At 42.7% G+C, this 13,585-nt stretch overlaps 1 protein-coding gene across 5 annotated transcripts in view; it reads left to right on the forward strand.

Annotated features, from left to right (window-relative positions):
* The window catches only part of MAP3K3 (mitogen-activated protein kinase kinase kinase 3), a 73,651-nt gene that overhangs the window by 21,407 nt on the left and 38,659 nt on the right, over positions 1–13,585 (forward strand). For all 5 annotated transcript variants that reach the window (XM_009251903.4, XM_002827696.6, XM_009251906.4 and 2 more), the window contains 2 exons: positions 2,793–2,833; positions 9,329–9,428. In XM_009251903.4, the coding sequence (XP_009250178.1) occupies positions 2,793–2,833; positions 9,329–9,428 (141 nt within the window). The remainder of the gene's footprint in view (positions 1–2,792; positions 2,834–9,328; positions 9,429–13,585) is intronic.

Below are 13,585 nucleotides of genomic sequence, written 5' to 3' on the forward strand. Positions count from 1 at the left end.
AATCCCAGCACTTTGGGAGGCTGAGGTGGACAGATTGCTTGAGCCCAGGAGTTTGAGACTAGCCTGGGCAACATGGCAAGACCCCGTCTCTACAAAAAGTTACAAATTAGCCCAGTGTGGCAACATGTGCCTGTTTGTAGTCCCAGCTACATGGGAGGCTGAGGTAGGAGAATCAATCACCTGTGCCTGGGAAGTCAAGGCTGCAGTGAGCCGTGATCGTACCACTGCACTCCAGCTTGGGTGGCAGGAGTAAGACCCTGTCTCAATAATAACAATGATAATAATAGGGGAAACTGTGTACAAAGGGGAGAAGGATATATCAGAACTCTGCTCTGTACGTTCAGTTTTTCTGTAAATCTAAAACTTCTAAAAATAAAATTTATTAATTAAAATAATAGAGCTACAGCAAGGTATGCTGGGCTGTAGGCAGGAACAGGTAAAAGGATGTGTAACCCACCCGCAGGGGCAGACAGGACTACAGACTTCATAGAGCACTTGGGATACTCCAGATCCAGTTGAGGAAATAGTGTGGGAAGCTGGAGACCACACATCAGAGCATGGCAACTCTGCTTTAGAGGACTCTCGTCATGGTAACTGTTTAGAATTTCAGGGGAACGAGAAAAAGAAGATAGTGAAAAACTGCTCTCAGTGCCTGTGTGACACTTAAGTTGTAGCATAGTGTGGTAGTTAAGAGTCAGGCTTCCAGGGTTCAAATCCTGCCTCTTCCTTTACAAGCCATATGACCTGACCTTGGGGGGAACTTACTTAATCTTATTGTAACTCAGTTATTTTCTGCAAAATAGGGATAATAATGGTACTTGTTTTGAGGATCAGTTTAATTAATATATGTAAACACGCTTAGAACAATGCTTGGTTTGTGGTAAATGCTCAATAAACATTAGCTATTATCATTATTATTAATGGATAAAGTGGTCCATGTGTTATCTTAAAGGATAAGAAGGCTGTATCAGGGCTGTATTTTTTTGAGACAGGGTCTCACTCCATCACCCAGATTGGAGTGCAACGGCACTGTCTCAGCTCACTGCAACCTCTGCCTCCTAGGTTCAAGCGATTCTCCTGCCTCAGCCTCCCGAGTAGCTGGGATTACAGGTGTGCGCCACTACTCATGGCACACTTTTTGTATTTTAAGTAGAGATGAGATTTCACTGTGTTGGCAAGGCTGGTCTTGAACTCCTGACCTCCAGTGATCTGCCCGCCTCGGCCTCCCAAGGGACTGGGATTACAGTTGTGAGCCCCTGTGCCTGGCCTTTAATTGCCATTTTAAATGAATAAAGTAAATTTTCTCAGTTTTAATTTTGAATATGGTAAATACCAATAGATATAATCCACATAAGCAAAAGCTCTTTGGGGTCTTTAATAATTTTTACAGTGTAAATTAGAACCACTCTTGTAATTCATTGAACTGGAAGAGAAGTCTAGTCCCTTAATACCTTGGGAAAAGGGAGTCCTTTAGGCATCTACCCTTCCTTTCAAACTCACTCCCTTTTCTGTCGTCTTCTCTGTTTGCTATGTGTTCCTCATCTTCAAATACTCTTAAGCCCTCTTTCTTCCAAGCCACAGCCTATTAATTTGTCTTCTTCAATATAATTTTTCTTCATCGACTATGACTTCATTCTCTCCTTTATCTCTATTATTTGCTGGTTTCCTGCCCATCTTACCTTTCTTTTCCTCTACACCTGTTCTTCTGTAATATCTCTCTCCTTTTCCTGTCATTTTTTAAACTCCCTCAAGTTGTTTGTTTGCCCTTTTGCAATATCTCTTCCTCCTTAATTTGTTCTTGGTCATTTTAACACTTCTGCTTCCTCTTATTTCTCATATTTATACTTAGTTCTGTTCTTCAATTCATTCAACCACTTAACAAATATTATTAAGCACAAATATTATATGCCATTTCCTTTGCCTGGCACTGGGGATATAGAAACATGATAGACCTCGGGAGGCCAAGGCAAGAGAATCGCTTGAACCCGGGAGGCGGAGGTTGCGGTGAACCGATATTGTGCTACTGCACTCCAACCTGGGTGACAGAGTGAGACTCCGTCTCAAAAAAAAAAGAAACATGATAGACCTGATCTCTGCTCTCCTGCAGTTTACAGGCTACTCATGATGGTCATTTTGGAAAAGGCTGGGAACAGTGTATAAGATCCTACTTTACCCCCAGTGGGGTAGCTTTGGGAGAGTCATGGGAAATCAATGATAGTGGTACCAATGGCAGCAGCAGCCAAAACCAAATATCGCATGTCTATTACGTGTCAGGTATTTTACTTACATTTAGTTGTCGTAAGAACTCTGCAAGGTATGTTTAGGCTTACTCTACAGATGGAAAAACTAAGACTCACAGAGGATAAGTAACTTGTCTGTGGTCATATAGCTAGAAAGCATCAGCAGCAAAATTTCTTTTTTGTTTTCAGTCACATCAGCCAACAAGGAAAAGTGTCCTGGTCAGGAGGTGATAGAGTGGGAGAAACTTCCAGAGCCAATTGTAGAAATAGGGTGTGTATGAAGCTAGAAGCGGCATGTCACAGCATAGCAACTGAGCTGGGCAGCCACCTAGGGATCTTACCCTAAGACCTTTGTTGTTCCCAATGTTAGAACTGGAAGTTTTAACTCATTGGAAAGGAATGCCCATGCCCATCTGGGAAGAGAAGCTGGACCAGGAGCCATCAGGGATGTATGCCTAATGTTGCTAACGGACTGCCCAAGGCTTACTTGGCAATGGCAGGAGTGACACATTCCAGAGAATTCTCTAACCTGTCTATCATTCTTTTTGGCAGAGTGACGTCAGAATCAAGTTTGAGCACAATGGGGAGAGGCGGTAAGTCTGCCTTCTGATGAGTAGTTGTGTTCATGTGTGCCAAAGTTCTCAGCATTGAGTTCATGGAAGTCATTCCCCTGTCCTGATCCCTATGGGGCCACTGGCTGGGTAATAGGGTGGATTGGGCATAAAGGGAGGAAAGTTTCACCCTTGTCTTGGCCTACTAATTGAACCTTGTTGCTATCTTAGCATTGGAAGCCATTTCAACTGCTGATGTTTTACTGTTCTGCTCTATTCTGCTGCTGTGAGGTCTGACATTTTATTAGGAAGTGAGGACTCTGGCCCTACTCAGAGTCATGGCTTTCAGACACACTGACACTGTGTCACCTGTGGGCATTAGAGGGAGGGCAGGATTCTCCTGTGATATGGTGCCATTACTATTCCCAGTAGAGCAGCCCTGGCTTTGTCCACATCAAGAGTCAGGTTGGTGAATTAGAAGTTTCTTCATGGTGTCTCTAGGTCATGGGAAGCTGCACCAAGTCCATCAGTTGTAAAAGATTTTAGCTCCTTTGAGGACATAGAAAGAGGGAGTTTTTCGGTCTGTGTTCTGAATCTTACCTCATTAGGGAAGTGAAAGTAATGTTACAAAACTCTTCTGTCCTTTTCTCCATTGTCAGTATTTTCATTATTGTTATTTTTTGTGGGAAGCCAAGGTAGAAGTTCTCAGTAGAAAAAATGTGACTGTACTTAATTTCTGAAGTTATTTAAGGAAAACATTCAGAAAGCATACAGAACTCTAGTCATGGGATATTTGGGACCTTGCATGTTTGCGCATGTGTGGCACATGTACACATAAATGTGCCTTTCAGTGTTTTTTTCACTCTTTGCCTTTCTTTCCCATTGATATACTACCCCCCGCCACCCCCAGCTTCCCTTTGCCTTGAGCATTTGGACAGGTGAAGAGCATACCCATTAGTATGAGATCTTCCTACTTTAAGAGTCTCACCACAGGACCTTAGTACCTCTAAACATTCTTGATTCTGGTAGTTCTCTACAGTTGGTACCTTTCAGCCTACTTTGCAGCTGGCTCCAGAGGAGACCTGTGGCTACTATTCTCCCTTTAAAATACACATTCACAAGCCTACAAGGTTGTCAGAGGCAGCTCGGTGGAAACATTGTGGAAAGTGTGGTCTGCAGAGCCAGGGTCCTTCTGCTCCCATGTGAGTTCCAGGCCTGGAGGGAGGAAGGTCTGAGCTCTGTCCCCAGCTGCTCTTCCTGTGTCCTGCCATTAGCAGAGAAGTTAAATTATCACTTCATTGTTGCTACTTTTCACATTTTCCAGTCTGAGTTTTAAAGGGATGGCCAAACTCAGAGCAACAGAGTTTTCAATCAAAAGCACAGTTGTGTTGGAGCCCAATTATGCAGTTAGGCTCTCCTGAATTCCCTGTTCCCAAAGTGGTATGCAGTTACAGTGAGCAGGCTTACACTGAGAAAGTGTATGTGTTTGGTTTCAGAGAAGCTGCCAGATTGAAACCACAAATATTTAAGGTGGTCAGGCAGGAATGGCCTTCTGAAGCCCTGAGCAGCAGAACGTTGCTATCAAGGTTTTGAAAATGGTGCATTCTCTTTTTACGGAGCTGTTTTCAGGAGCCATGGCATTTCAGTATTTGTGTACTATATGTGGAACTGAAGACTTTATAAAGTTGGTGCAGGGAAGCCAACAGAATTAGTACTCTGTGCCACACAGCTCTAGTTTCATGTATTTCACGTCAGGATTTTGTAGAGAATGTCATTGTGGGCATTTTTAACTTTTTACCTGGAATATGAGTAGTATTTATCTAAGTGTAGGCCCTTATAGAATTAGAATTCACAGGAAAGAGGAAAGAAGTCATGACTTTTCCCACTTATCCATGACAGGTGTTCATTCTGGTGGGCTGACTTTCCCTTTACTTTGAGAATATGGGGACCAGACCCCTGACTGTCCTCCCTTTTGGCCCCAGGAGGGTTGGGGAGAAGGATTGTAGATTAAGATCTCCTTCCCTTTGGAAATGTTAATGACACACTGATGGGGGTGGTTGCCATGGGTGTTAGACCTCTCTTTGAAGCACTGGCCTAAAAATGCCTGTTATTCAATAGGATGGCAGCAGCTTAGATCTTACCCAATCTGGAAGTCCTGGCCTCTGATCTTGACCAGACTTTCAAGCTGCTTTTGTGGGTTTTGAATGGCTCATTGCCAGGCCAAATGCAGAAGAATTTATCTCTGATGATGATCCTTTTTCAATAGTGTGCTAGGGACATCTGAGTGGACTTCTGGTATTTTATCCAGAAAGGCTGGACCCTTTTGAACTGTTGTTGAGGCCTTGAAGAAGGAGGGGTATGATTTGCTATTAGGCATTAATAGAAAGCTATCCTCTCAAAAGGCTTCAGAAAACACCTCTATCTAAAGAATCCATCTGGATAGCACCTAACAGTATCACTGCTTGGGACAGTTGATTTGGAAGAAAAAAATACAAGAATTACAGTCTGGGCCGGGCGTGGTGGCTCACGCCTGTAATCCCAGCACTTTGGGAGGCTGAGGCGGGCAGATAAAAAGGTCAGGAGTTCGAGCCTAGCCTGACCAATATGGTGAAACCCCATCTCTACTAAAAATACAAAAATCAGCCAGGCGTGGTGGCTGGCGCCTGTAGTCCCAGCTACTCGGGAGGGTAAAGCAGGAGAATCGCTTGAACCTGGGAGGTGGAGGTTGCAGTGAGCCGAGTTCGAGCCACTGCACTCCAGCCTGGGGGACAGAGCGAGACTCCATCACACACACACAGAAAAAAGAATTACAGTCTGAATGGATTTCCTAGTGGAGATGAAACTAATTTGGTTAGCAGTAAAATTTCCAAAAATGAAAGGTGGTGATGGACAAAGGAAAAAAACAGGAAGGAATTACCTTCTTGAGGTGTTAGGCTTTGCGTGAAGGATAGATTATGGTTTATATTAATAGTCTATCAATGTTGCCCGGTAGAACTTTCTGCTATAATGGAAATGTTCTATATCTGTGCTGTTCAGTACACATATGGCTGCTGTACATGTGGCTAATGAGCACTTGAAATGTGGTTGGTGAGACAGAGGAACCTTTTTCTTTTAAGACAGGGTCTCTGGGCCAGGTACAGAGGCTCACGCCTGTAATCCCAGCACTTTGGGAGGCTGAGGCAGGAAGATTACCTGAGGTCAGGAGTTCGAGACCAGCCTGGCCAACATGGTGAAACCCCGTCTCTACTAAAAATACAAAAATTAGCTGGGTGTGGTGGTGCACACGTGTAGTCCCAGCTACTCAGGAGGCTGAGGCAGGAGAATGGCGTGAACCTGGGAGGTGGAGCTTGCAGTGAGCCGAGATCGTGCCACTCCAGCCTAGGCGACAGAGCGAGACTCCATCTCAAAAAAAAAAAAAAAAAAAAGACAGGGTCTCTGTTGATCAGGCTGGAGTACAGTGGTGTGATCGTGGAGCCTCCACCTCCTAGGCTCAAGCAGTCCTCCTGCCTCAACCTCCCGGGTGCCTGAGACAACAGGCACACTGCCATAGCCAGGTAATTTTTGTAGAGACAGGGTTTTGCCATGTTGCCCAGGCTGGTTTCAAACTCCTGGACTCAAGCTATCCGCCTGCCTTGGCCTTCCAGAGTTCTGGGATTATAGGCGTGAGCCACTGTACCTGTTCAGGAACCAATTTTCAGTTTAATCAATTTAAATTTAAATAGTCATATGTGGCTAATGGCTGCCATATTGAATAGTGCAGATGCAGTTCTAGATGATGAAGGCTTTTATGCTTCTCACTGATTTGAGCCAACCTGTTACAGAAGAACATTAAAGAAATTATCTGGTCAGATTTTATTAAAACCCAATGGTTCAGATCCCTCTCTCTTGTGGCTTATTGCTTCTTCCTCTGGTTACACCACTTCCCACTCTGGGGGAGCAGGGAAGATGAGAAAGAACCACACACTTCTTCCTCTCAGCATGGAAGAGGACAAGAACTGTGCAGGCCCATGGCTGAATACTGCCTGCTCCAACACACACTAGTCTGATTTTATCCTGCTTAGGTGTACTAAGAGATGAAGGTTGTTTTAATAGGCATTTCTCCAGTCACATTGAGCATGTTTTCATGTGTTTTATTAGCCACTTACAATTCTTCTGTGAATTGTCTAATCTTTTGCCTTTTCTATTAGATTGTCTTTTATTGATTTTTTACAAGTATTTTCTCAAAGTTTGATATTTGTTTAACTTTGTTGATGGCTTATTTTGCAATCAGAAGTTTATTTATTTATTTTTTTGAGACAGAGTCTCTCGCTCTGTTGCCCAGGCTGGAGTGCAGTGGTGTGATCTCAGCTCACTGCAACCTCTGCCTCCTGGGTTCAAGTGATTCTCCTGCTTCAGCCTCCCAAGTAGCTGGGATTACAGGGCATGTGCCACCATACCCAGGTAATTTTTAAATTTTTAGTAGAGATTGGGTTTTCCCATGTTGGCCAGGCTAGTCTTGAACTCCTGACCTCAGGTGATCCACCCACCTCAGCCTCCCAAAGTGCTGGGATTACAGGCATGAGCCATCATGCCTGGCTTGTCTTCTGTATTTTATGTTATGGTTAGGAAGACCTCTCTCTCTCTCTCTCCATATATATATATATATATATATATATATATATATATATATATATATATATATATACATATATATAGTTTTTTTTTTAGACAGGGTCTCATTCTGTTGCCTAGGCTGGAGTATAGTGGCATGATCACAGCTCACTACAGCCTTGATCTCCTGGGCTCAAGTGATCCTCCCACCTCAGCCTCCCAAGTAGCTCGGACTATAGGCATGTACTATCACACCTGGCTAATTTTTTAAAAAAATTTTTAGTAGACAGGAGGGCTCACTGTCTTGCCCAGGCTGATCTTGAGCTCCTAGCCTCAAGCAAGCCTCCTACCTTGGCCTCCCAAAGTGCTTGGCCCCCAAGATTTTTTTTTAATTCTGTATTTTCTTATATAAATTTGAGAGTATGTGTGTGTATGAGTTTCTTTCTGATATTCTTTTCTGTTTCGTTTATCTCTGATTATTTTTAGTCATCTGTGTTCTAGAGTGTTGGGTTGAACCCATATAAAATTGCCACTTTTGTATATCAAAAATGGTCGGCCATCAGTAGTCTCATATAGTTCAACCTAATACATTCATTAAAACTTTTTATTGGCCAAGCATGGTGGCTTACACCTACAATACCAGCACTTTGGAAGGCTGACGTGGGAGGATTGCCTGAGTTCAGAGGTTTGAGATCAGCCTGGGCAACTTATTGAGGCTCATCCCTACAAAAAAATAAAAAATTAGCCGGTGCATGCCAGTGGTCCCAGCTACTTGGGAAGCTGAGGCAGGAGGATCGCCTGAGCCCCAGAGGTTGAAGCTGCAGTGAGCCGTTATCATGCCACTGCACTCCAGCCTAGGTGACAGAACGAGACTCTGTTTCAAAACAAACAAACAAAAAAACCCACAACTTTTTATTATGGAAATTTCAAGCACACACAAAAGTAGACAGAGTATTAAACTGAACTCCCATGGACCTGTCACCCAGCTTCAACATTACTAACTTTTTCCCAGTCTTGTTTTATCAATTCCCACTTTTAAATTTTGCTGAAGTATTTAATAACAAATCATATTTTACACCTCTTTGGATGACTCCTTACTCTACCTTATATTTGTAGAAATTGTTCTTTGAACTGACCTCATGAGTCTCTCCAGAAAATCTTCAATGTCAATACTAGTTACATGCACAGATATGTCACTGGTTAAGAAAACTGATCAGGCATATCACTAACTCAAGGGGGAATTCCTGTGACTCTGTAGTAGAAAATCTTAATTCTGAGGAAAATCAGTATGGAGATTCTTATGGCATCTCAAAGATGAACAATGGAAAAGACCTTTCAAGTCCTGGAGTTGAGTCCCTTAGGAGTCGAGGCCATGTTTTCAGGACTGCTACTCCAGTCTCTATGTTTTCTACCTTATTTCCTAAATAATTTTTTTCTTTCAACATTTGTTTAAGTTCTGGGGCACATGTGTAGGATGTGCAGGTTTGTTACATAGTTAAACATGTGCCATCGTGGTTTGCTGCACAGATTAATCCATCACCTATATATTAAGCCCAGTATGCATTAGCTATTCTTCCTGATGCTCTCTCCCCAAGTCCCAATAGCCCCAGTGTGTGTTGTTCCCCCTCCATGTGTCTGTTGGAACATAGTTTTTAAATCTAGTGGCCTCTTCTGTCATTGGCAGAAGAGTCTAAGCTGAAGTGGTAGATGAATGGTTGGGATTGAGCAATAGTTGTGGGTACTGTTGTCAAACCTGATAGATGCTCAGAGGGTGAAAGGTAACAGTAGAGAAGAGGAAAAAAGGAAACAATCGGGAAAAGGCAAATTGAGTGAAAGAAAACAGAATCCTATGTTGAGAAGAAAGGAAGAATATACTCAGACCATTGCTTTTTAAACCCTACATTTTAAGTATACAATTAACCAACCTTTCCTTCTGTTTCTTTTCAGAATTATAGCGTTCAGCCGGCCTGTGAAATATGAAGATGTGGAGCACAAGGTGACAACAGTATTTGGACAACCTCTTGATCTACATTACATGAACAATGAGGTGAGAAGGCAGATGGATGGGGCAGGGACAAGAGGGGCAGATGCCTACCTTTTTTCTCTCTGTTTAACAGAGCCTTTAAAGTTTGTTCCTCTAATATCATCTGCAGGTTTTCATTTTCTAGACCCCCTTTTCTTAATTCCAACAACTCTGGGATTTCTGTTTTTTACTACATGGGAGATTACTCAGCCATCTCAGCCATCTCCATTCCCCCTACTCATTCAGTGCAGATAGCTCTAATATTCCATGGTGGAATCAGGTATGGTACCAGGGCTAGGGCTTATATTGTCTCCTTTACATTTTGTAGGAGTATCTTATTTTTTTCCCCCCAGCACAGCCTTAACAAGAAGCAGAGGGTTTAGCAGGGGCTAGGGAGGTGTGAAAAACCAGTGAGTAGGTCATCTATTACAGTCGTAAATGCAGGATTCTTCTCTCAGAGTTTCTTCTGATTGGAGCTTATTTGTTTCAAATGTTAGCACCTGCTCCAATAAGTTCTTTAACTCCTCCTCCTTCTCACTCCACCCCAATGGTCCTTATTTACTTCTACTTTGAATATCACCCAGGAAGGAATTCTTTTGAATGTCAGTTTCTGGGCTGCTTTCCCAGCTCCAAGAAGAATATTAAAGACTACAATCAGCTTAGGCTGGTGCTTTGCGGTGTATTTATGCTGAGTAAAGAACGTGTACCTCGAGGAAATTGAGTTAGGGGTGCAAGACAAGAAAGCTGGGTGACATCATGACCCTTTGAGAACCAGATCATCACTGTGTAGTTTTATTTTATTTGATGAGGAGTTACAATTTTTCTTTTAGTAAAGACTTTTCTGAATGATTTAGTACTCTTTTCTTTTTCACTTAATATTTCCATTAAGAATTCCTGATGTTTCTTTATTCTAAAGCCAAATATAAATCATTGTTATTATTTTAGTTCATACATGTCTTAACATAGTCTACTAATGTTAATGATCAGGAGTTGACTAACTTACATTTGATGAATTTAAAATCCCTCAATTCCGTTCTTTTGTTTGCCCTTTAAACCCTGCACTGTCAGGATCTAAGAATCCCAAATGAAAAATCTACTGAGATTTTATTTATTTATGTCTTTGTAATTATAGTTTTATTGAGATTAAAAAATTTATCATCTAAAAGTATACCATTCAGTGGTTTTTAGTATGCTGATAGAGTTGTGCAACCAACACCGCTATCTAATTCCAGAACATTTTCTTTTTTTTTTCTGAGACAGAGTCTTGCTCTGTCGCCCAGGCTGGAGTGCAGTGGTGCAAACATGGCTCACTGCAGCCTTGACCTCCTGCACTCAAGCGATTCCCCCGCCTCAGCCCCCCAAGTAGCTGGGACTACAGGCACACACCACCACACCTAGCTAATTTTTTTGTATTTTTTATGGAGGCAGGGTTTCACCATGTTGCCCAGGCTGGTCTCAAATTCCTGAGCTCAAGCGATCTGCCTGCCTCAGCCTCCCAAAGTGCTGGGATTACAGGCATGAGCTACCGCACTTGGCCTCCAGAACATTTTTATCACTCCAAAGAGAAACCCTGTACCTATTAACAGTTATTCCCCTTTCTCTCCTCTTCCCAGCTCTTGGTAAGCACTTATTTTTCTGTCTCTTTGGATTTACCTATTCTGAACATTTCGTGTAGTGGAATCATACAGTACATGACCTTTTTAGTCTGGCTTCTTTGACTAAGCGTATGTTTTCAAGGGTCATCTATGCATGTTGTCAGTATGTCATTCTATTTTATGGCTGAATAATAAATATTCCGTTTATGGATATACCACATTTTGTGTATCTGTTCATCTATTGATAGACATTTGGGTTGTTTTCATTTTTTGGTGATTAAATAGTGCTGCTATGAACATTTGTATACAAGTGTTTAAATGAACATATGTTTTCAATTCTGTAAGGTATATACCTAGGCGTGGAATTGCTGGGTCATAAGATAACTCTAACTTTTTGAGGAACTGCCCAGACTTTCTATAATGGTTGCACAATTTTACAGTCCCACTAGCAACTTATGAGTGTATTAGTAGTTTATTCTCACTCTGCTGTAAAAAACTGCCCGAGACTGGGTAATTTATAAAGGAAACAGGTGGCTAGGTGCAGTGACTCATGCCTGTTAATCCCAGCACTTTGGGAGGCTGAGGTGGGCAGATCACGAGGTCAGGAGTTCGAGACCAGCCTGGCCAACATGGTGAAACGCCGTCTCTGCTACTAATATAAAAATTAGCTGGGCATGGTGGCGCACACCTGTAGTCCCAGCTACTCAGGAGGCTGAGGCAGAAGAATTGCTTGAACCCGGGAGGCGGAGGTTGTAATGAGCCGAGATTGCGGCTCATTTGAGACAGAGTTGAGACTCCGTCTCAAAAAACAATTTAAAAAAATTTATTTATTTATTTTTTAAATAAATAAAGGAAAGAGGTTTAATTGACTCACAGTTCAGCATGGCTGGGGAGGCCTAGCAAACTTACAATCATGACGGAAGGGAAAGCAAACACATCCTTCACATGGCGACAGGAGAGAGAAGGGCCAAGTAAATGAGAAAAAGCCCCGTATAAAACCATCAGATCTCGTGAGAACTCACTCACTATCGGGAGAACAGCAGCATGGGGATAACCACCCCCGTGATTCAGTTACCTCCCACTGGGTCCCTGCCACGACACATGGGGATTATTGGAACTACAATTCAATATGGGATTTGGGTGGGGACACAGCCAAACCATATCAATGAGGGCTGCAGTTTCTCCACCATCCTTACCAACATTTGTTATTTTCTTTTTTTAATAGCCATCCTAGTAGGTGTAAAGTGATATGTCACTGTGGGTTTTGTTTTTGTTTTTGGTTTGAGACAGGGTTTCACTTTGTTGCCCAGGCCAGAGTGCAGTGTGCAATCATGGCTCACTACAGCCTTGACATCCTGGGTTCAAGTGATCCCCCCCACCTCAGTTTCCCCAGTAACTGGGACTATAAGCACATGCCACCACACTGAGCTAATTAAAAATAAATTTTTGTAGAGATGGGGGCCTCACTATTTTGCCCAGGCTGGTCTTAAACTCCTGGCCTCAAGTGATTCTCTCGCCTCAGCTTCCTAGGATTACAGGTGTGAGCCACTATCCCCAGCCTACTTGGTTTTTTTTTATTTAACTCCCTTCCCAACCATTCTTATTTAACTCCCTTCCCAACCATTCTTATTTATTCCCACTTTGAATGTCACACAGGAAGAAATTCTTTTGCAATATAATATGATTTGCAGAACATCCTCCCATAAGTAGTTTTGAGATTTTATTTTAAATATGTACTGTTTTTGGCCAGGCGCGGTGGTTCATGCCTGTAATGCCAGCACTTTGGGAGGCTGAGGCAGGCAGATCTCTTGAGCTCAGGAGTTCAAGACCAGCCTGGACAACATGGTGAAACCCCATCTCTACAAAAAGTACAAAAGTTAGTCGAGTGTGGTGCCTCATGCCTGTAATCCCAGCTACTTGAGAGGCTGAGGCAGGAGGATCACTTTAGCCCGGGAGGCAGAGGTTGCTGTGAGCCGAGATTGTGCCACTGCACTCCAGCCTGGGCAACAGAGGGAGATGCTGTCTCAAAAAAAAAAAAATCTTGTATTATAAATTGGGAACTGTATAAGTTAATTGGACTTTTGCTTGATTTTGTGTTTACCATACGTGTATAAAATCTGGCCAGGCGTGGTGGTTCACTCCTGTAATCCCACCACTTTGGTAGGCTGAGGCGGGCAGATTACTTGAGGTCAGGAGTTCAAGACCAACCTGATCAATATGGCAAAACCCAGTCTCTACTAAAAAAAAAAAATTAGTGGAGAGTGGTGGTGTGCACCTGTAATCCCGGCTACTCTGGAGGCTAAGGCAGGAGAATCGCTTGAACCCAGGAGGTGGACATTGCAGCAAGTTGAGATTGTGCCACTGCACTCCAGCCTGGGCGACAGAGTAAGACTCTGTCTCCAAAAAATAATAAGAATAAGAATAAGATCTGACATTTGCTAGGTCCTAGGCAAGGCATACGTTTGCATCTTATGAATCTCTTAATACCAGATATTCATAACATACTCTGCTTTTTGCAGTGAGTGAGACTTATTGGTACCCTCAGGGACCTTCTATTTAATATTTCACTGGAATGTATGAGTGTAT

The sequence above is a fragment of the Pongo abelii genome, chromosome 19 (assembly GCF_028885655.2).
Source record: "Pongo abelii isolate AG06213 chromosome 19, NHGRI_mPonAbe1-v2.0_pri, whole genome shotgun sequence".
Taxonomy (NCBI): Eukaryota; Metazoa; Chordata; class Mammalia; order Primates; family Hominidae; genus Pongo; species Pongo abelii.